The following is a 24747-nucleotide window of genomic DNA, read 5'->3' on the forward strand; positions in this document are numbered from 1 at the left end:
GCTTTTTTTTGTCAAACTTTCGTTGGTTTGTTATGCAAGTTTCAGCCTAGACAGAAAAAAAGTCTGTCAAGTTATTTATAAGATATAACAGTTAAAAGTCCTGATATAAGTCCTCACAAATTGCTCCAGTGTTTAGAGAACAATTAAAAAGACTAAATGTTCAGATAAGGCCTCATTCCATTCTGAAAGGGGATAAAGATGTGCACTTAGCCAGTCACTTTTCCTTTCAAGCTTTTATTGTTTTATTACTTACTGTCAGTTTAGCAAAGCAGCACAAAGAGTTCAGAACAAAATGTGCCGGCTGTTGACCAAATCGGTGACTTTCATACCTGTGTAAACACTTCAGACTTTACTCAAACCTCTTAAGCGTTAAGTGGTATACAGTATGTGGTGCTGGATTGCGCAGGGTGTCCTGCTGTTTGAAGAGGAGCTAGCTTTGTTCACTCAGTCTGTAAGAAGAGTCTGTTCTTGGAAAAGACATGTAATTGTGGAAAAAGAAATTGATGACTAGCGTTTAATACTGGAATGTGTAGGTTATTAAACATCATACTGGCTCTCTGACATTTCCATCACCAACATATTAACATATTTTTTATTATTAGGAATAACTAAAGAGCCTTATTTTTGAATTTTTATGCAATTTTTTGTGTTATTTTTTTATCAGAAATATCATCATGGCAAAGGTCTTTATCAAACTTTGTTGACTGAAGGGCAAGAAAACAGCTTAGTAAAACACTACTCTTACCAAGTGAAAAGAGCATACAAAGTCAAATAACTTGACTACTGAATTATTTTCCATTCTTGCTCCTCAATAAACTATTTTCTGCCGATGTAAGATTATTTGGTAAATCCCTTAAAATCATTTTCTCAGATATATTATCAGTTAATTCTGTCTCTTATTAGTGAGGATGTGAATTAAGCATTTCTATTCCATGTTAACTGTCCAAACATACAGAAAAAAAAGCTCCTTTGATAATCTGACCTGTTTTGCCAGTAGCGGCTTGTCTTTCTCAAAACAATATCCACGCTTCTCTGAAAAATCTCGACTGTGGATCAGTCGTTTTCAGTGAAGAAGCATTCCAGTGAAAAGCAGGCCCCCACTGTTGAGTTTGCAGCAAGATTCGAAAGAAAGGTAGAAATCTTTTAGGACACCTGTGTTATTGTTAACACAGGTGTCCTAAAACAAAAGATGAATACTTTTGTGCGAACTGAATGTTTATGGTGCTCATGACCTCCATAATCGGTGATTAATGTTTCCTCATCAACAAACATATTTTCAATTTATTTATGATTTAATTAAAAGGGTTAATCAGTTTAATTGTGCCTGAACACTGAGTCTCGCTTGGAAAGGGGGCAGTGTCAAGCTCATTATAAACACCCTGTTTGTTCATTGGTGATTGACCAGGGGTCGTGTTTTATTCTCTTCAGTTGTTAGTTGAATGTTTGTCTGTCATTCTCACACCATCTCTACAAAGCATGTTTATGACCTACCAAAGACCTGGTGTTTAATGTTCCAGTCTGATATTGTAGTTGTGATTCAGAACAATGATTCTTTCAAAGACGTGTCTCCACGATGCCTCTGCACTGTGGCCTAATATAACAGCAGCTGACCAGGCTTTACTATGTGCAACTGTCCCAAGTTAGTCACTTGTGGTCCAGCTTCAGGTTGTTTTTCCCACAAACTTTCACGATCAATTTTTTTTTTTCTTTTTGTGGCTTTACACATGTAAAAACTTTTTACAAGCATAAACTATAATGAAAGAAATCTAGTAAAAAATTATAATTGTGAGCAATTGTTCCTTTGTTGCTGTTTGTGTAACTTTAAATATAATTGTTTGACAGTTTTATATGAAAATATTACACATCTTACTTTTGCTTGAAGACGTTTCATATTACTGCCTTTCATCTGCAGTTAATTAAACTGCATCATCTATTGCCACTAACTGATGGACACTTTATTCTTCTGTTGCAAGTTCCCACCACTTGTCTTTGAAATGGAAGAGAAGAGGGAGGTGGTCAGACCAAGTGAGATTCCCTTACAAACTTGATTTATTTCTTAACATAAAGTAACTATTACATAATATTTAATACATATTTTTACTTTGTGTCATCAGTAAATCGCGTCATTGTTGTATAATTCATGACATCTTTCACATGAGATGACAAACACAGCTAAGCTCTCATTTTAGCGCATATGACTGCTGCTATAACAGAGGGGCCAAAGTGGAAGGCTTGGTGGGCCCAGCTTATGGCTTTAATATATTGGGTCACAGTTGACCTTTCACTGTTTACACATACCATTTAGTCTCCTGTATGCAATAAGCAGGACACATTAAAAGTATTTGTTTCCAAGATCACTTACAAACACTTGAAATAAACTACAAGTTACGGATTCTCAAAAGATTCATGACTCCATAAATACGGTATTATATCTCTCATTTAGATGCACAAAGGTCATGACCTTTGTGGTCTGCTGTGAGTTGTGTTTAACCTCTTACACCCTAAGCGAGCCGAGGTCACATGGCAGCTGGACCCACCGGTGGGTCCGTCGGGTTCTAGAGGTTAATGAAACTGGATCATAATTTGACATTGATGTCCCTTCTTTTTTTATAATAGTACGCAATAGATCAATTAGTTTCATTGAAGTTCCCATGAAAACTTAGGGATAGTCTTAAGAAGATCAAAAATCTTGGTCTAAAGCTATGCTTTTTAATGCAGTCCTCCAAGGCTACTAGTGATCAGTGTCATAATGAATGAGCTAGAAGGATACTGTGAAGATAACAGGCCACATAGTTTAAAATCTATATGTAAAAAATTAATACCCCCTCCAGAAAAAAGTATAGGTCACATGTGAAAACCCCCCACTGTTCTCTACATTCATAAACAATGCTTGACGTCTTGCAAAAGTATACACTTTTTTTTTTTTTTTTTTTACATTTTATCATGTTAATACATGTGAAGTATGAATGAAAAGTATTTTTGAAATGAAAAAAAAAATCTAGCTTTTTGATTGTTAGATGATCTAACAACTGTTAGAGGGCCGACGGAAGTGTCTTAGCTTTCCGTGATTGTTATATTTCCATGTGCTATTTTGTTGTAAGTTGAGGAATGGCTTAAAAAACTCTGTAGAGTCTGAACCTGTAGCAGTTATTAGTTTGAAAAACCAAAATTGATCTGCAAATCAAGGGTTTGAAGTCTATAAGCCATAAACAGGAGAACTATTATAGTATATAGTCTAAAATAAAAAAAATAAGTCAAAAGAGTCATCATTTAAAATGTACCTTCATAAAGAAAGAATAGCAATCACCCATTTTTATTTGTCTGTTAGCTTTTACTGGTAGGGGTCTGCTGCACTTGGGGGTGAGCAAAAAAGTAGAACAAATTAAAATTAAATAAATGCTTTGTAATAATTAAGAGCAACCAGACTGCATATCTAAACATACCCATCATCTTCACTGCTGTGTGTCACATCATGGAAACATAAACAGCATTGACAGTATGATCGGGAACTTCAGCCCACTGTTTAATCATTCCAGTAATCAAGTCTGTTTCATTTACTGTTCCTGTCTGGTAGCACTGACTCGCTACTTTGGGGCATCGCATGTATACAACTCAGGCACATTCACCTACAGCAATGCACTCCAGTCCACAGGTCTGTGTTTTTATTGGCTGCCTCGACAAGACCTTGCATCATCAGGAGAAGCAAGGAATACATCTGAGATCGTGCTGTATGTGTGAGTCTGACATAAGTGTGTGTACACTTTGTGACAGATGTGGGTAGATGTGCGTGTTTGTTTTCAGGGCTGAAGTGACGAATTTCACAACGTTCCACCAAAAACCGCCTGTTCTCCTGCTCTGCTCAGATCTGCTTGTTGTTTATGTGATGCGACTTGGAGACAAGGTGACGTCACCTGCAACATAGCCTCTATATCATGCAGGTTACAACAAGCATGTGTGTGTGAAAGCAAAAGTCACTATGATATAAATCAGCTTGCTCCTTTAATAACACTGATATGTTAGAAGAAATAAAACACCTTGTTTTTAGTTGTTGTGGAGACCAAACCTGATTTCCTCACAGCCTCCATTCAACAGAATTATTTTTAACAAATTATTTAGACTTTATCATTTTAATTTGTTTTTATATGCAAGTTAAATGAAGTGGTGTACATTTTGTACACCACTTCATACACTACACAAGCTTCAGCCTGAATCCTTTAAAATATTCTGAGCCTGACGTTTAATTGAAGTCATGGGGAAACCCATATTTCTGTATCATCAACCTCCAGCTAATCTGCATTGTTTTTGTCTTTTAACTTAAGTTCCTTTAGTCAATAACTTACAGATTCTGTTGTTGTACATGTCAAGTTTCTTCAACTATGAAAAACATGTTGAGTTACAACAGAATTAAATTTTCACTTGTAAAAATGTATTTTTGATTCAAACTTGTTTGATTTGATTTGAATTGCCCAATTACGTGCTACTCCTTTTCCAACACCAACAAAAGCACAAAAGTCAAATCTTATCAAAATATGTCAAGATTTAACAAGAGGCATGATTGATTACATTCATCGATGCATGATTTTGTGCATTTTTTAGAGAAGTTGATAGCTTATCTTTGTTAATATAGCTGAACTCTTATTTGTAGATAGTATTGAAATTTTTGGAAACTAAGCAATTTCCAGTTCTTTTATTCTTGGAAATTTTTTCTTTTTGTTTTTTTCTATGTGTGTGATTGATGAGTTGGCTACAGCAAAAAAATCCTCAGACATGCAGTGAGAAAAAAAAGGCTGCTAAAGAGACTTTTGCATTCTTACACTGGAAACTTGTTGTAAGAGCTGAGCTTATTATCATAAGGTGTTAGAAAGACAATCTAACACCATTACTAAAGTGGTTTTCTTTGTTTCTTTGACTTCTAGTTTATAAGTCATTTTGTGATTCTTTGAAAAATTTAATACTTGCATAATAATCAGTTGCTGGAATCTCAAATTGTCTTATTTTTAGAGTCTAGAAATGCTCCTGTTTTGTTTTATAACTGGCCCCATGCCTCTGTTTCTTATTTTCTTTCTAGTGGCTGATTGCAATATATTCAGGCTACACATGTTACGAAAATGTTCCTTCCTTTTGCTTGTACAGTTGTAATTTGGAGGCAGCATTATATAGATGTGATTCTCTAAGGATTTGCTTTAAATTGCTTTACATTACAGTATGCATGTTATCAGCTCTAATTTCAGTTGTCAATAGAATTAAAATTTTTCCCCACAGAGTTGGAATCAATTTTTAGTCAAATCTTTTGTTGGTGAAGAATGCCAAAATGTAAGATTTTCTATAGGAAACACACAAATGTTTTAAATAAATTTGCCACCCATTCAACAAGCTTTTTAAAAATCATCTTATTTGAAAACAAAGGCCAAATCTGCACTAGAACCTTATCTGTCCATAGTGAGACTTGTTCTGCTCAGCTGGCCTCTGGCTCTAAGATGCTGCTGAAGTGCTTAAAGTGGATTTTTACAATTAACTAGATGTCAATAGTGGTTTTATTGATCAGTTAATATGCCTTTATTCATGTTAACTTAACTCTTGTTTTTTTCAGATTTGTGTTAGCTGCCAAAGTGTTACTTCTCGAAGTGGAATATTTTCTTCACCTTAGCAATTAAATCTGACTTGTAATGATTGAATGCCAGATCCTACTCGACAGATTTGTTGCCTTTTGTATTTTATTAACTCTTCTGTCTGCTCTGCAGGCTGATTATGTCATTTCTGCCATCAAAATGCTGCAGTTCATCACTGAAGCCGTTTCTGAACAGTTTGTGTTTTGTTTCCATTACATTGGACCACATAGAAAATGTATGACTTGTAAATTATCAATTATCAATTATCATTTTTCCAGTTGCACCACCCTTTTCCTACAAAACATAATTACTGAAAATGTCAAAAGCATCTTTTCCTTATCAGAAGAAAACAATACAAGTTTGATATTTGGCAACAAGAACCAGAATTGTTTTAAATCTGTCTTGAATTTATCAAGTTTCTTTATTTTCATATGAAGCCAATTCATCTTGTTACTCATTTTAATTCATTAAGTAATAGGAAGGGATTTTTTAATTACTGTGCCATTCAACTGAACCTTTTAGTAAACTGCATCATTAAAGTTACTAAAATAGAAAGGAACCAATAAAGTATCAGTACTTATACTCATTGAACCTGTTCAGATATTCTTGCCACCACAAATAATAAATGGGATTTTTTTTTTTATAGTTGAACACATCTATCACAATATTTATCTGCATGAGAGGGGAGGGAACAGAATACAAATGCATGCCACATTTTTATTAAAAATTTTATATTTTGTTAAACATTTCTGGTGGTTTTTTTTTCCACTACACAATTATCTGCATTGTGACCAATGCAAGGTACCACAAAACCATAAAAAATCAACAGAATCCAATAAAGTTTGTGGTTTTACAATAAGAAAATATGAATAAGCTCAAGGGCTGTAAATGCTTAGCATTTTATAGGCATTCTTTAAAAGTCAATTTACACATAGAAGAACTAGTACTAGTACTAGCATATCCCCTGTAACTCAGAGTATTGTTGCTTTAAGTTGTTAGTGGTGTGTCTCCAACTCACCACTTCACACTAAATGGGTCTCACTTCCTTCTTTTAGTAAGAGGGAGTATGTCTTCATAGAAAAGGGTTTAATTGTTTATAAAGTAAGCTTCCTCTTCCAGTTTTGCTAACCAAACTATTTGTATTCATGCAGTGCTTGCTCTTTGGATTTTATTTTATTAAAGCTGTTTTCATTTTCACCGATTTGCACTGTAGTTTTATTCACGGACTGGAAGCATGTAAGCTTAAAATTGAAAGGTATGTCAGTCCGTGTTATGAAAGCTGAAGGCCGATAAAACCAACAATATGTTTATTGGTGCTATTTAGTTCTGATATGACTTATTTAGCTCCAATAAACAAAAATATTTACTCCAGGGCGATTGACAAAAGTAAACAAGCCCTAATGAATTCCACAGCAGTTATTTTCCTAATTTGTTTTTGTGTCCAACTCCATGCCAGGTTTTGACTGCACCCCGCCACAGAAAGAGAGAGCAGGTTTAGAAAGCTGGAAGCCTGCACTCTGCAAGTATTTGAATTATGCCATTGACGTCAGAACAGTCATAAAGTAGACGGCTGCCCTTCCCTGAAGTATTCCCCTGCCAGCAGGCCTGCTCAGCTCTGTGCAGATGGATTCAAACGTGCTCTGCTTCACAGACAGGCCCTTTTGTTTGGGTATTTGTGGAGCTTTCCCCCCTTTAATACATGCCCTGTCACAAAAAAACCCCACCACCATCATTACTCTGTCCTCTTTGTGTAAGTGCACGAAAAGCGTCCTTTTGTAAAATCAATTCAACAATAAAACGGAACCAAAAAAAGCCAAATCATGATTTAACTGATCAGCAGAATCATAATCAGTTTATGTATTTTCTTTTACTTCTTACAGCAAAGATAACATCCAGGTACTTGAATATTCAGGTTATAGATGATAGTAAATAGTCATTTACATGATTATTGTGAAAACATGTTTTTTTATTTTTATTTCCATTTTGTCAGGAATTTCAATTTGGCAGAAATGAATATTCATCATTAGCCTTATTTAACAGTTCTGATAGCATACAATGACTCTGGCTGTTAGAGACATGCATCTATTTTACTTTTAATCCAATTGTAGCTTTCATTATATCTACATAGTTTTGATGGTGATTAGCTGAAAGTCTCTCATGTCTTGACTATTATTGCTTCTCGATACAAAACTGTTTTCCTTTACCAACAAGTTCTCTTTATCAGTTCAATATTTCTGATCTTGACAACTATACCAGTTGTTAGGCTCTTCTAATAGAGTCACCATGTGACATGGATGAAAAATGTTTTCTTTCCTGGTAGGAAATTAAAGTACATTGGAGTGAAATGGCAAAAAAATGGAAGAATAAACTGCAAAGGACATTTACTAATAGTTAATCACACACTCGTGGTTATGATTCAGATACGGCGAATTTGGCTGAGGGCACAGAAGTTGTCTTACAATCTGAAAGTTGTGGTATTTATTCCAGCCTTCTCTTGTAACATGTCAATGTTCCTTCAGGCAAGACAGGCACCAAGTTGCCTAGCAATTTGTGTATCTGTGTTTGAAGGTATGTACACAGTGTGACTGGTTCTAGTGTAAAGCACTTTGAGTGGTCAGTATGACTATAAAAGTGTAACATAAATGTATAAATTTTACCATTTACATGAGACTTCAGTTGCAGCTGCTTCTAGCAAAACTAGAAGTAAAAGTGTTTTGGACAATGATATTCTTCACTTAAGATCAGCTGAGCTAGAGACAACAATTATTAGGGCAATTTGTGTTTTTATTACTATGAAATTTACTATTGTAAGAAGAAATTTAAGAGAAAATTCAGAGCCATTCAGTTCACTCATTGCTTTGGCTCCAACGAAGGATAACACCAACAAAGCTTGCTCTATTAGCTTTCTTGTGTGTGTGTTTCACCTGTTCAAGTGTTGGAAATTAAAGTTTAAAAACCATAAAGCTGAGTGAAAGGAAACGATATGCAGGGGAATGAAGATAGTGGGGGGGAGACAGCTCAAGGACAGTGTAACACTCACCAGGTCTACTGGGTAGTTGTTGATAGGTCGGAGAACCTTGCTGACGTCTGTGTTATCAGAGAGAAAGAGATGAAGAGCCAAAACTGATTTGTTTTCTCTTTTACATCAGAACACGATGACCATCCAGATAGCTGCAAGAACTGCATGTAACACCCTGAGAATCTTGCCTTAAACTTCAGAGAACCTTCAGACTCTGTGCTGTCAGACTGTCTCTGAAGAATATTCACTGATCGTAATGTGTTTGTCACATTTACATCATAAATGTGTCTAATCCCTATCTGTTTTTGCTGATGTCGTGCACCTATCAAAGTCATTAAATCAATGAGATTGTGTCTGACAAGTATTCACTGCAATGGGAAAGTACTTGATTAATCTAATGATTTTATAATGTTGAAAAGGACAAGGCTGGAGCAGAGCATGAACTCTGGGTTGAACCCTTATTTTCCATATACAGTAACCCTGACATCCATCTGACAATGTGTATACACCTATTGTGTATTTTGCATGTTAACGTTTTCAACTCCAATTTTGGAGCTTGATGAAGATTGTAGGCCTCAAAACTCCTATACAGATTAGTATTGTCTGAAATACTCAGACCAGCCAACCTGGCAGCAGCAGATGCTAAATAAAAATAAGTCAGTAAAAGACTGACTGGTGCATATCTAGCCCTGAGAGAAACTGTTTAGGATTCTGATTTCATTGTTTAGTATTACAAAGCTCATTTCATTTTAAATCTATGTTTCTATGAAAAAGAGAAAATATGTAATAAGTGGTTTCTTTTAACCTACATCTTCAGATGCAGAATATGAAAATATCAGCATATGGAGATGGGGGGGATCACTTAACACATTCATATCAAAACACTTGACAACCCTGGAATTAAATGTAATGGTTTTGCAAGGACATCTATTATCAGTAACATCTCTCTTTAGATCCATTGTTGTCAGTGTTTCTTTCATTTTGAAATATACCCTAAGAAATTTTTTTTTTTTTTTTTTTTTTTTTTTTTTTTAATATATACCCTAAGAAATGTAAGGACAAGTTAGTTAGCTGTTCAGGAGTAAATATTGTACGTGAGAAAGCAGAAAGTTTTTTTTTTAGCTGTGATCTCTGCATTTTCTTAGATGTTTGGTTGCCCGTTTTATGTCAGTGTAAAAGTAAGAAGAGGAGGTACAAGCGAGACTCAAAATCACATGCATGTGAAACAGGATGACTGATCTTTTACCAAGTCAAACTTGAACCGAATGCTCCCCTTTTGCTACAGCAGGCACGTCACACAGTCTTTGCTGCAAACAACTCTGAACATTTCCTGCCATGAGCTCATCGAAAATACACTTCTTGTCAATTCAATTTAATCCAATCTCTGTTTTCTGTGTCTGTTGTTTGCTGAAAATGAACAAATTAGAAGAATACTGGGAATTGGGAGATTTATTGTTCCTGGCAGACATGAAAAAAACTCGCCCAGAGAAATTGTGCAAGAAAAAAACAACAGAATATATAGATTCAGTCTGGCTAAATCTGACAGTTTTTATTCAACAGAACTGAGCTGTTGGTAGTTAGAATCATTGTTAAAGATAATAAGCTGGTAGCTTTTAAACTAAGTCAAATATGCAAGCATGTTTTTTAGAAAAAAAAGATTGTGTGACTCTTATTGCGTGTTTTGCAGTGCTGCTTCTGCAGGGTCACCACATTAAAGAGCCACCAGCATGTTGTACCAGCACTACATCCCAGAACAATAAATTTTGTCATTGCAAGCTTTTATCAGAATCCCTTTTCCCCATTACAACAGCATGTGAAGTCATTATTTCCCGCCCTTCTGTTTATCATTCACAACCACAGAACAACATACTCTTGATGCCATTTAATGACACATGACTCCAAGTCTTTGTAGATCAGATAAATGAATGTTAACAAAACACAGACCAGTGATGTCATTTTGTTTCTTCAGAACCAGCTTTGCATAAATATTCTGTCTAATTGAATATTTGACAGTCATGTCAGGTCACGTAAAAACCACAATACACATCACCTCTGCCCCCACTTTCCAAAATTCTTTCTGACAATTCTCTAAAACATGTGAAAACTGAGTAAGTGAAATCACATTGGAAAGAACAGCCTTCTGCTTCATCTCACAGACTCTGGTCTTTGTTTGTAAGTGTTGTGCAACCACATTGGTAGTGTTTCTGTTTGTAGCACCTTTTACTGGCATTGCTGCCACTTACCAGCAGGTCAAAAGTTATAATTTCTGTGTAAGGGTGACACCGGTTCACCCGAAGTGTTGCATGTAACTAAGAAAAAAAAACAAAACACCATTGACACATGTTTGTTCAGTAATTAAACTGAATATGGGAATGCAGATTAAGATGCTTCCCCCTGTTTATACCTTCTCAATTTATAAATGTGTCTGCTTTCATGTCTCTGTAGGCCTTCTCTGCTTATAATAAACTATTGAACCAAATTATAGATTTTGACTCCAGGTCCTCCATACTCTGTATTGACTGCGACGTCACAAGCAGGATGTAATGATAAAGTGCCTCTCAAGGGCAAGGTGACATGCATTTGTGTCACGTTTACAATCATGTGCGAGTCTGAAGTCTTCTCCTTGAATAATGTTTTCAATCTACATTCACATGTAGCAGTAATAATGTCTCCCATAGCCATAAATAATAAAAACAAAACATCCATTTTACATACTCTCTTTATTATTATGGGTTGAAGAAAGGTTGGTGGCTATGTCCAAGTCTAAATGGGCAAGAGACAGGGTCCATCACAGCGCAACACAATGGACAAACAATTACATACATATGCTCACAAAGCTTCAGAGGTGTTTCTGATTGTAGCGTACAATTTGGTGAAAAAGGGTAAATCCATCTAATATTTCACTACCTTGAGCATCTTACTCTGCTCTAGTTTAAAAGTAGATATTCTTCAAAACTGGACTTGATTGTTCCACAACCTTTATTTAATTTGTGAGCATTCGATAAAGGGCTATATTACTGTGTTTTTCTCTCTCTGAACTACACTTGAACTTGGCCAACTCTGAAATTACAAACTTTACTCTCCAAACCCAGGCTACAGTAATGTAGTTTGCACTAAAAGTTTTATAAATCACAAACTTGGTTTTAGATATTCTGTCATTAGTTTAGAATAATCTTGTTTGGGGTTAAAAAGTGTAAGTCATGCTGTTTTCAAACTAGAGAAGATGGTTAAGGTTGTGAAAAACAAGGTAGAATTGCCCTTTAGTCCGTCCTGAATCAGAAGCTGTAACCCTCGTCACATACTCACACATAACAATTTAAAGTGGACACCAGTAGGGCTGCATAACATGTTACAAAGGCTCTCACAAGCCATTTTATTATGTATTCAGGTAAATTAGCACATATAGTGAATTACTCAATCACTTGGTAAAAAATTACTGCATCTGGGCGTCTTGACTTGCTGAGCACAAGACTAAGAAAGAAAGGGGCTTTAAATGTGACATGGTTACTGGTGTCAGACAGGCTTGTGTGAATATTTCAGAAACTGTAATGTGCTTTTCAACTCTGAGGTTTACAGAGAATGGTCTGAAAATGAGATAATGTCGAGTGAGCTGCAGTTTTGTGGACAAGATTATGTAAGAGGAGAATGAGCAGACTGGTTTCAAGAGCAGTTCAAATAATAACTCAATACAATTAGGCTGTGTGAAATACCACCTGACATGTCAAATTTTGAAATATATGTGTAATAGCAGCAGCAGACCACACCACTGACCATTCCATCTGCTAAGAAAATGAAACAGAGGCTAAAAGTTACACCAAAGTTGAACAATTACAGATTGGAAAAGTGTCGCCAATTATCCAATCGGTCTCAATTTCATCTACAACATTTAGGTGGTCAGATCAGAATTTAATATGAACATAATCTGTCAACATGAATTTGTTCTTCCTCGTCTCAGTGGTTCAAACCGCTGGTGATTTGCAATAGATCTGTTGAAAAGGTAAAACCCACATTGAATGAGGTGAAATACTTCCGATTATCAAAGAGAAAGTTTTTATTGTATATTAAAAACATCTAGAGGAATTGCAACTTGTGAGACACAGTAGATGTAGTTCATTTACTATATTAAGAATTATGTTGGTACTCATTTAATTTTCATTAAACAAGTGGTATATTTAGTGCTTCACTTTATTTCAACGTAATCTTCCACTAACCTGAATGTAAGCTACTGATTGTAAGTAAAATGAGCACAAAGGTGTTTTTTGTGGGTATTTTCTGTAATTTTATCCAGTTGTTGAAACAAAGGGAAACTGAAACAGAGCGTGCTGACCTCATATCCCTCGTTATCCTCCCTCCCTGTCTCTTCAGTTTATTAGCTCTGCCTCTCTCAGCTGGAAAGTGCACGTCTGTGTGTGTGAACACAGTAATGAGACCTTTCAGCAGATGTATAAGTGTGTGTGTGTGTGTGTGTCGACTGTACATGTGTTTGTGTGTGGGTTTCCTGTCTGCCCCAGTGGGACACTCACTGTAGGTCTGAGTGCTGATCAGAAAGGTCCTTGTGTCGGCTGGAGGCTGTGGAAATCCCCTTCGCTACTCGCATGCCTTCGTATGTGTTCATCACTTGGACATGATTTCATTCAGTGCATCTGATTGCAAAATGCAAAAGAATAATTAAAATTCACCAGTTACAATGTGTTTTTCAAACATTGAGACACCACAGACCTTCTTCTATATGGTGTTTGTTTGAAATATCATTGTTAGATTTTCTCCTCTTTGAGGATTAAAATATGTTTGGAACAGTTTCAGTCAAAAGGTCTTTCTAGTTCTTTTGGCTGTGTGACTTCGCATCTCCGTACTCTTCAACTTCAACGTATCCAAGCTGATCAGATTGTAGCGCAGAGGGGGGAGAGAAGCAGAAATTAAATTAAATTAAATGAGTCACAAAATGTCCTGAAAAGACGACTTCAGCTGGTAACAGGAAGCTGAACATATCACAGCAAAGATCCTCCATCTTATCCTTCTTGTTCTATTTTTCAAAGTCAGCTGCATTATTAAATATTGGTTCTGTTTTGGTTAAGATAAGGGTCTGCTTATTCTACAAGGAATACACATGGAGTCTGTTTACCATTTGTAATGCTGAACGCTAATAAATGATACCACTGACAGATAAATATTTGTGAAGTCTTGTTAAATTTTATAGCTGTGTAACAGTAACTGTTCTGACTTCCACACCTCTAGATATAAATAAATTATTGCTAACAACAGAAAGGCTTTTTAAGGCGCCTTTTTAATCATATCAAATAAATGGCTAAAAATCCAACACATTGGAATAAATCGGAGCTTTTTTTCAAAAGGTAGCTTTAGCACAGCTGATATGTATTCTTTAATAATTATGTACAAAAATTACATCTTGTAATGTGCATTTTCACATTTTGGGTGTTTTAAAATTGAAAAGACTTGGTAAGTTATACTCTGCCTCATAAATGAGCTATGTTGTAATTTTAGTTGGATATTATTATGGATGCCTCTTCTCATAATCTGAATATTTTCTGTATTTGTGAATTACAGCTATTCAGATTAAAATGACTGTAACTTTCTGCCCATTTTGAGATTTTCACAAAATGTTGAGTCAATCTCTGTTTTTGTTCTCTTAGCTTCAACTTAAAGCTATGTGACAAAACACTGTTTAACCAGCTAGCCACACTTTCAAAACTACTTACAAATTATGTAAGTTACACTGACAGAGTTAATTTAAAGTTTTTGCTAGATATAAAATAGAAAAGCAAAAAAGGCAGTCTTGCCTTTTATAAAATAAAAGATCCCATGATCTTTGAAAAATAAACCACCTCAAAGACATTGGAAATACTGGAAAGCAAAATCTCAAAGAGGTGTAAACCATTTGAACATCGGGCGCTGGTGGTGTGAAAGTAAACACATGCACACATGCACAAACTGCCTCTCCTTTTCTCAATCCCCTGATCAGAACGAGAGAGGCCAGCTGGCAGGGCGCCAGGTGCCTCTCGTGTTTGGGAGAGCAAACAGGGTCGCGTCTTTGATGGCAGAGAGATCAGAGCAAGGGACAGATTCTATGCGGCTGCACTAAGGTCGCCGCAATCCAACCCGGCTGCCATGTTGTGCTCTGCAGCTAGGAGACCCAGAGTGTAAACAGCGCTGGGGCGTCGGATACAAGTGTGCGTGTGTGTGTGTGTGTGTTCCTTGAACCCAACCAGCAAACTCTCTTTGCTTTCCAACACACCCTCTCCAGATTTGATTTATAGCTGTATAGTTATAAGAAAGGATTGCAATAATAACATTAATTTCTATTGCATGCATTCATTTTTTTTCAATTCTAAGTCTACTTTTGTAGTTCTTCGGCTGATTGTTATACCACAAATTTATAAAATCATTCTTTTAAAATCCATCCATCCATGCATCCATTTTGTTCTGCTTTATCCGGGGGCAGCAGCTTCAGAAGGGAGGCTCTTCCCAGCCACTTGTTCCAGCTCCTCCTCCAAGAATCCCAAGGAGTTCCCAGGCCAGCCGAGAGACATAGTCCCTCCAGCGGGGAAGACCCAGAGGAGGCCCTAGGTCTTCCCTGGGGCCTCCTCCCGGTGAGACGTGCCCAGAACACCTCACCAGGGAAGCGTCCAGGAGGCATCCCGACCAGATGCCTGAGCCACCTCTACTCTGAGTCCCTCCCAGATGACTGAGCTTCTCACCCTATCTCTAAGGGAGAGCCCAGACACCCTATGGAGAAAACCCATTTCGGCCGCTTGTATCCATGATCTCGTTCTTTCGGTCATGACCCAAAGCTCATGACCATAGATGAGGGCGGGAACGGAGATCGACCGGTAAATCGAGAGCTTCGTTTTTTGACTCAGCTCTCTCTTTACCACGATAGACCGGTACAGCGCCCGCTTGACGGCAGACGCTGCGCCAATTCGACTGTCGAGATACTTGAACTCCTCCACTTGGTGCAGGATAGCCCCTCCCCTGACCCGGAGAAGGCACTCTACTCTTTTCTAGCTCAAGACCATGGCCTCGGATTTGGAGGCATTGATTCTCATCCCGGCCGCTTCACACTTGGCTGCGAACCGCTTCAGCGAGAGCTGCAGATTATGACATGATGAAGCCAACAGAACCACATCATCCGCAAAAAGCAGAGATTCAATCCTAAGGCTACCAAAACGGAAGCACTCAACACCTTGGCTGCTCCTAGAAATTCTGTCCATAAAAATAATGAACAGAATCGGTGACAAAGGGCAGCCCTGGCGGTCAGTTGTTTGTTTCCGGTCAGTCCAACTCTGACCGGAAACAAGCCCAACTTACTGCCGGCAATGCGGACCAGACTCCGACACCCGTCATACAGGGACCTGACAGCCCGTATTTGATACGGGCTCTTTAACATGTTGTCTTGGAATATAAAAACATTGTTGCATACTAACAAAATGAGCAGGGACTGGTTGTAAAGTTATGATGTCAAAATGGCTAACATTTTTTATCACAAGGCTCCTACAGTTCAAATGCTTTTAATAAATACCAAAACGTCCAAGAATTTTCTCTGGCTGTAAGGGGCATAGAGTAACTTGGTGCTCTCCCTCCCCAACGTGTTGCTGCAAAATAGTCAGGTAACTGAAAGAAGCCGAAAAAAATATTGTGTACTACAAAGACAAATCCTAAACACACAATCAGTACAAGATAAAAATTGCAACTTAACTTTCAAAAATTTTTGTTGTTTTAGCAGCAGTAAAAAGTACTATTTTGTCTAAAATAAAACTAATTAAACAATGTTAATGTTTTTCTTTTACATTTCTGTGTTACACTATGATATTGTGATACATTTTTCTCAAGGTTATGTCAGCAAAATCTCAAATGAAGGCCCATACCAATATGACCCCTACAGAAAGTGAATTTCAATTTAACAATGACTGACAACTGCTTAAATAATCAATATACTTTGTGGCATTGTTGATCAAAAGAATTCCAAAGAATGTGAATATTTCAGGTCTCTTCAAAGTGTTTCAACCAAAAATGTTTCAACTAAGTGTGGTTGAGATGAAGCTAGAAAGTGAAGTTTTCTGCTGCATTTAATTTTTGCAGATTTCATCAAGATTTGTGTCTTGTCTGTGGTTCGACCTTTACCATCATGTTTGCACGCTTCCAAGCAACTTTGCTTTCATATTTTCACAGCAACATTTGCTGTCGGGTGGACCCCTGCAGGTAGTGTAAAAAATGTTTGTCCGGGGCTGTTTTGGTTTTACAGGAACTCTGCAACTGGCTTTAAGTGATGCAGAAAGTTTTGGAGTAGAATGTCCTCCCAGCAGGCTAACCCTAAGCTTGATCAAACCTATGTCATAGGACCAAGAGCTAAAGGACACGAGAAAGAGAATGGCTCAAAAACAGAGGAGGAAGGGTTAACCGTTAAAAAGACTGTTCATTCTCAATGTCTTCAATATGATTGTACTAAAACAATGTAGCAAAAACGACTGGTTCAAAATTCTTCCACAGGGATGTAAAATGGCAGTTGTTGCAAATATTTGATGGCACCTGTTGCCGTTAAAACTCAAAAAATGGGTTAGAGGACTTTTTTGCATAAGGCCAGTATGTTTGGATAGATTTTTTTCCTAATTCAATTGAATTTGAGAATAACTTTTAGATTAACTTTTATTTTTACCAGATTTTAAAATGTGTTTAAAACATTGAAATTTTAAAAAACAAGTGTGTTTTGGGGTGGTGCTTTTTCAGGGCCCTATAGTCAGAAGAAAAGTAATAAATTAATGACAAAATACTTGCAAAAGATGTGCTACTGGATGTGTTGCCTTCCTGTGAATTGGGGTAGAGTGTGTCTGTGTGTGGCAATGGAAAAAGGTGGGGAGTATCTGGTTTCCTGGAGCTGTGTGTGGTGGTGGGGGGCGACATTATGCAAATCGGCTGAGGATCTCAGATTTGGAAACGGAGGGGGGTTGAATGTGTGACACGCATACGCACCGAGGCAGACGGAGCGAGGTCGGGGTTGCAGCTTTCCTCTGCTCTATCGACAGCTGCGAGTTCCAGCAGCTCGCCACGGCTGCACCTCCTCATGATGAAGGAGCACTGCACCCGGGTGGCACAGCTAAAGTTTCACCCTCTTCCACAGCAGCCGCAGCAGAGCCATGCAGCCGGTGGGCAACATTCGGGCTCCATGTACAGCGTCTGTTCTGACAGTGTGTCTCTGTGTACCGGGTGTCTGACAGATGAGGCGTACCAGAAGCTGGCTATGGAGACAATGGAGGAGTTGGACTGGTGTCTTGACCAGCTGGAGACCATCCAGACATACCGGTCTGTCAGCGACATGGCCTCCAATAAGGTAGGGGAGACCACATTTCTCTTTTTTTTTTTGTGAAGAATTTTCTGAAGAGTGCAAAACAGAAGGTTTAATCATATTTAAACAAAATAAAACACTTGCTGCTCCAAACCGGTAAGGAATGGTTGACTTTTAGACTGCTTAGAGCAAAGAGTATAACCAATCCAATCCAAAGTTTTAATGCATTTCCTAAGCAAGGTCAGAAGTTTTCTCCCCGGTCTAAACTTGTCCAGCATGCTGAAAAGGAGAGCATTGGCTGCACAGGGGGCGCTGCAGTGTTTACTGACTGGCTTATAAACTGCCTGCATACATACATTTCTTATCAACTAATTATTTCCTAAATCAACAGGAAGCTTGATCAATTTTTTTTATTTGTCCACATTTCTACAAAGTTGGTTACACAACTGTTATTACCTCGGCTTGCTGTGGCTCTCAGCACGTTTCCTGTAAAACTTGATTTCACTGTCGGCTGGTTCCTCTGCATCATTGATTCAGTGTGATGTGCACCAAGGTTCAGTTCCTGTTTTTTTATATAAGTAACCTCATAACCTTTATACTCAGATTTGTAATGGTATTTGATATGGACATTTTAAAGTCAGTAAATTAAGTTCATTTATTTCCTAGAAATCAAATAATATTGTAGAAAGCACCTTGCTGCATTTATTCAGCAATATTTAAAAAAAAAATGTTGTAGTACTCTCAGCCTTGATGGCTGTAGAAAAAAAACACTTTCTGTATAATTAACCTAACTTTTAGAGACAAAGTTATGCTACCAGAAAAAAAAGCATGTAAGAGGAAGCCACTTGTCTCACTGTGGATCTGAACCAGACTTGTCAAAACAAAGTGCAAATTACATATTTAGAATACTTTCATTTTAGCTTGCATTCCAGTAACAAGTAGTTTGTCATACCTGTCAATTCACACTTAGATCTTACTAAATAATTTTTCAGTGCCACTCTAACTGTGTTAGTTGTTGAGTCATTGTTAGTGGATGGGAAGTACTGGTAATTTGTTCATCCTCCTTTTGAAAATAAGGAAATTATTAGAGAATGTTTAAATATTTATGAAGGAAAATTTATCTTTGCACGAACCAATTTACTGTAAAGGGAAAAAAAAACGTCATTAGAACCAGTGGAAAATTAAAAAACTTATTGAACAATATTCAAATTTCTTTTCATTTCAAGCTGTTCAAGTTCAAACTGTTCCAAGCAAAGGGTTTTGGAAATATTTTATTCTAAGGTCACTTCTTAGCTATTGTTTAAGAATCATCAGTTATATTCATATGTGTGGTTGTGTTTTAGATTTATAATAATGATTTAATGAATCTGGGATTTTCCAAACAATCTAAGATCCAGGAACACTACAGTGAACAATCTCTGTTCAGAAAAACAAACAAACAAAAGAAAAAGTCCACACTCTTTGGGGAGTCCAGTCAAAAATACTGCAATATGCATCCTAAAGCAGCAGGTGATGATAACCTCTTCCCCCACTTCACCCACCTCACCTGGTTATAGTAATCAGAGGACACACTGATAATCCAATGGCAATATATTGTGCACATCTAATTAAAGTTGAAAGATACATTTTATCCTAAGTTCTAGATTTTCTTAGTCTAGAACTAAAAAAGTTCTCGACTAACATTTTAAATAGAAATGTGCAGTTATATGTGACTTGGTGTTTATTCTTAGTCAATCACTTTTTCATCTTGCATTTTAAGTTCACTGTAAATAGACAAACTGAGCCAGATGTAAAATACCCATTAAAAATGTTCAGCTGTTGATGATGATTTCTAGGACACTAAACTTGAGTTGTTTTGTTCAGAGTGATGGTATCGTTGAATATAAACCGCCTATTTTGTTATTTCAGTTTTTTTTAACCATAAACTTAGTTTCTATGTGGACAGGGTTTGGGGGTTAGGGTTAGGGTGAAAGAGAGACTGTATTGGATGGGGCCCCTGGTGTGTGTCACCTGTTCTGCACCTTGTGCATGTCACCTGTCTGAATGGGCGAGAGCTGCAGGCAGTACACCTAAAACACTAATCAATACATTTAATGAAATTCAAAGCACAACAGCACAGTATATGAACTAGAGCAACCTTTCTTCAGAAACAAGCAATTAAGCTACAGAGCTTTTGGGTGAATAGCTGTCAGAGGTTTGTGGCTTTCTATGTTGCTGTGAGAGAGGAAACTAGTATTATTTTACTGCACTTTAAAGATGCTGAGTTTTAAAATTTTCTGAATCAGTGGTTTTTGACTCTAACGTTTTTAAGATGATTTGGATCAGAATTGTAGAGGGAAAAAATGCTGATGGGGATATTACTAGTTTACTCTTTGTGCTATAAATGTTTAATTTCTGAGGCTGTTTACAAACTGTTTATTCAAGTTTGCTTTTATTTTGTTGGTGGACATATTAATGTTATTATGGCCTTCTGCGGTGCAGTGTGCCACTGGGGAATTGCTATAAAAACAAACAAAAACATTTTGGTGGGAATTTTCCGATTCTTAGGAAGTTTTTTTATGATGTAAAAAAGCAAGACATATAATCCATTTTTGTTTTTCTCAGCTATTTATCAATGTCATGAACAGCACAACAAAATCTAATCATAGCCTACTATACAAGTTGTTTTGTAGACCTGTTAATTTGTTGTCTTGCTTGGCTAAGGTCAAAGAACAGATAAGAGAGTTAAGGTGAGAACAAAATGTAAAAACAAATTGTCTCGTAAGCTGAGAGGAAAAGCTTGTTATTTCTCATAAAACTGGACAACAGGATGTGAGAGATCCCCCAGTGGGTCAAACACAATAAACTCAGGAGGAAGAGAGAGAACGTTTGTGTGTGTCAAAGAGTATGAGTGTGTCAGGGATCCTTGCAGACCGCTGGGCAGAATGACTCTCTCTTCCTGTCTCCATCCGGATCTCCTCCACTCTTTTCAGACGACAATAGACGTCCCATCTTACTTTTTTGGCTAGATATTGGTGGTAGTTTTTTATTCTATTTTTTCACCGTCCTCACTAACAACCAGAACTGAATGTCAGCTGGACTGTTCTCTATAAACAAGTGATTAAATGATTAAAAACACATTTTTGGATAACAACATATCAGAACTGAATAATACCTGTATATTCCAAAGGATATTACGCCTATTGTTTGCCATGATTTAGTCTCATCTGACATAATAGTGAAATGATAGCACCTTGGCCAGTTTTAGCTTGTTGGAATTGATTCATGAGATTCATGATTACGGAAGTACCAAGCAGTTTTTGACCAGTTACCAAACGCAACAACAGACGCACATTACAAATGTAGAGATAGCAAAAGAATTTCACCAAATATGTAAAAATTTATTTTGCAATTTATCCAGTAAGGAGAAAAAAATCAGGTGAAACTTCAGGAATAATAAACCACCTGTTTGTAGACACAGTGGCAAACAACTGCTTGTGTAAAAATATATGTATATGTTCATCAAAAGAAAAAAGTGTTGCAGCCTTTTGGCTGACATTGTAATTTCTGCTTCAATTCTAACCAACATTGTTAACCTGTTGTGCCAAAAACACTTCAGCATGTTTCTATGAAATGAAAGACTGAATAAGAAAGTTGGGTTAAATACAGCTGCAGTTGTACATCTGGGATGGAGCAAAAACTGAGACAGTCTGAAGGACAAAGCAGTATTAATCCAATATGATTGTCAAACATCACCAGAGGATCGGTAGTGAAAGGACAGGAAGCAAAACACATCGTAAAAAAGGAAGTTTCCAGTTTATTTCACTTCCTGCTTGGATACCTGTGTCAGCCAAAGTATGAGCTGTGTTATGCCCTTATCCTTCAGGCTTGGTCCGTCCTTTAAATCTTAGTTTCCACTTGTTGGATAATCCTCGAACAAAACTTTCTGCATAGATGAACTTTATAGTAAAAGGGTTAATTCAACAAAAGGTCTAGGTGGCCAGCAATAGTAGTTATTTAACCAGATAAAGAACTTCTTTTTTAATAGGGACGTTGCGATTTAGCAGCAATCCAAGCGACCACTAATCAGTTCAGCATATTCTATTAAAGAAAGGGTGTTATATACTAATCTGACAATAGTTTTGGACAGTCATTGCATCTTACTAAATATGAGACTATCAAAACGTATCATCCACATATGCAAGTGCTCAATGGTTTTAGTGAGCTCAGAGGGACGTTTTTGTTAGAAATGTGTGTTTTGAAATCACTCTCCCACATTAAAATACAATGCTCAGTTGAGTTGTGATTTATTCATGCTTTGTACTTTAATGTTTGGGTCTTCTGGCTCTTGAAATGATTATTAGTCATTGTGATAAATTTCTGGTCCACAGAGAACATATCAGGTGTCACAATGTTCTCATTGTGCGCTGTGACCTTTTTCATCTCTGTGACTTTGGCGCGAGAGTCTACGTGTTCTTACATGTAGCCAAAAGAGGCTTTTCAGAAAGCATGTTTTCATCAAATGCATGTAAACTTTATGTCTACGTGTGCTGCCGTGCTTATGTGTGCTGTGCGTCTGCACTAACTGCAGCTTAATCTCCCTCGGATCTGCTATCTCTGTCTCAGTCCTGTTTTTGCAATAAACTAAAACATTGTACAACTGTTGAGTCTGCTCTCTGATGTGGGTTGGTACATTCAACCTGTGTTTTTTTCTTTTTTGTTGTTGTTAACACGAATGGGCTAATCAGCAAATGTGACCCTTGTGCATCTATTGTGCTGCGGATGGAAAAACTGAATTGAAGCTCCAGCAGCGTATGAAACACGAGTCAGGAGGGGGAAGTGAAATGTAAGAGGTTACGGCTGCAGCTCCAAGGTGAGACACAAGGGCTGTTCCTGCTGCTAAGGGCTTTCAGTACGTGACTGTCCTCTTTGTTCTGCATCACTGGCATAGATGAGACGAGGTCTGTTTGAGTGCTGGGATGTTTTCGTTTGTCAAGGCCGCAAACCCCTCTCTGTTATGCAAAGAGGGTGAGAGTAGCGCTTAAGAAAACCGTTTCAAAGGTAGTTTTGTAAAGAAAAAAACTTTGAAGTACTACATATTCACACTTTCAGCTATTCAGATTCATTTATATAACTGGTCATCTGATGTAAAGGCAGGCAACTAAGATTTATTTTCAGCTGATTTACTCATCTGTCAGTGTATGATTAAATAAGCAGTCGTAAGCTTAACTTTCTAATTCCTTAACACAAAGTGACATCATTGCATCTGTTGTCCAGCTACTTCACCTCAAAAACAGACATTGCTGTAATAAAACTCAGTCACTTGGTGTTCTTATACATAAACTGTCAAATTTGTGATGATTAATTTCAGTACTTTGGCTTTTCCCATAATTGCTTTGACATACAGTTCAAAAAATCTGAATTGAAGTTTTTAGTCAAATTTGAGTTTTAATCCTTATTTTGAAAAATAGCTACTACAATGCAGAAGTTGGGGACTGATTTTCAACATAATCATGGTTGGGCATGCACCAAAGGAGATATGCATGTAAAATGAATCCATGTATGTGGTGGAAAGGGTCAAAACTTTTACTTAGACACACTTGGAAGAGTTTTAAGAAAAAACTTTGTCTGGATTTTTTATTTTAAATGTAGGTTTATCTGTACATTTTGTGTGTGTGGAGAGTTATTTCCTTCATTTCTTTCCATCATGTTTGCCTAATAAACTGTTATGACTGAAGTGCACCCATTTTTTGATACTTCACTCAGAAGGATAATGCACTGACATGAATCTCAAGTTATCTCAAACGTTTTGTTTTTTTATTCTTTTAACGTGATAATGAGTTTTTTCTATTCTAGTGTCCTCCACAGTCAACAGACCTCAGTTCTGTTGAACATTTTTGGGATTTGGTGGAAAAGGAGGTTTGAAACAGTAGCTGTTAAATCTGCAGCCACTGTGGGATGCTTTTATAAACAAACCAAAAGCCCTGGTGAGGGTTTCTAGCACATTAAATTTGTCATAAAGAATAGGGCAGTTCTCAAAAGAAAAGGGATCCAACCTCTGCGTCACTAGATGTTTGTAACAAAGTGGCTTGCGAGTGCATTTACTCACAGCTGAAACACAGAAAGTGTAGTTATACTATTCAAATCAAATTTCTGTTTGGATCAGCAGAGCGGTTTTATGCTGTCTTGCAGATATTTAGTGGTGTTGAATGTGGCGGAGCGTAGCCAACAGTGAAGCTGCTGGTATCAGCCTGCTGTGCTAAGATGTTGGTCTGTTTACATCAAGTTTAATTTCCATGAAGACAAAAAAAAAAAAAAAAAAGTGCTTCGGTTCATCCTATTCTAAGAAATTCAAGCCTTCTGTTGATCAGTTTGATCAGAGTGATATTGACAGCATAAACATCAGAACTGTGACCGCCAGCTGCTGGGGAATGAGCAGGCTGAAAAGGAACAAAGAGACTGGAGGCGGGCCTTGCCCCATAAGGGGGAGTGTGTCTGCCTCACACACTCTCAAACACATTCAGTCATTGCGCCACATACACAGGGTGTGAGGTAAAGCCAAGTCAGACTTCGCAGCCCAAAGTGAGTCACCAGAGTTGTGGCATTTCCCAGAGTCAAAGAGCCGGGGCTCAGTCCTTTTACTCATACTGTAGTCAGAGCGAGACAGACACATTAACGGACGGACGCCCTGCTCAGGTCTGCACTCCGCGCTCAGCAATAATGGGTGCCTGCTGCTTTGACAGAAAAGACAAGAAGTTAGGGAAGCTAAGTTTTTGGAAAAAGGTGAGTTTACTTAAATTTCATGCTGTTCAAGGTTCTTTGAGAACTTTAAGTCCAGAACT

At 37.3% G+C, this 24747-nt stretch overlaps 1 protein-coding gene across 5 annotated transcripts in view; it reads left to right on the forward strand.

Moving 5' to 3' along the window:
- Positions 1-24747, forward strand: part of pde4ba (phosphodiesterase 4B, cAMP-specific a) — a 145859-nt gene that overhangs the window by 108058 nt on the left and 13054 nt on the right. For 4 of the 5 annotated variants that reach the window (XM_044129991.1, XM_044129992.1, XM_044129993.1 and 1 more), the window contains one exon: positions 17859-17971. In XM_044129991.1, the coding sequence (XP_043985926.1) occupies positions 17859-17971 (113 nt within the window). Of the gene's footprint in view, positions 1-17858; positions 17972-21979; positions 24689-24747 lie in introns of those variants that run through there. The other variant, XM_044129996.1, reaches the window with a different exon arrangement.

Source organism: Gambusia affinis, linkage group LG10 (genome assembly GCF_019740435.1).
Source record: "Gambusia affinis linkage group LG10, SWU_Gaff_1.0, whole genome shotgun sequence".
Taxonomy (NCBI): Eukaryota; Metazoa; Chordata; class Actinopteri; order Cyprinodontiformes; family Poeciliidae; genus Gambusia; species Gambusia affinis.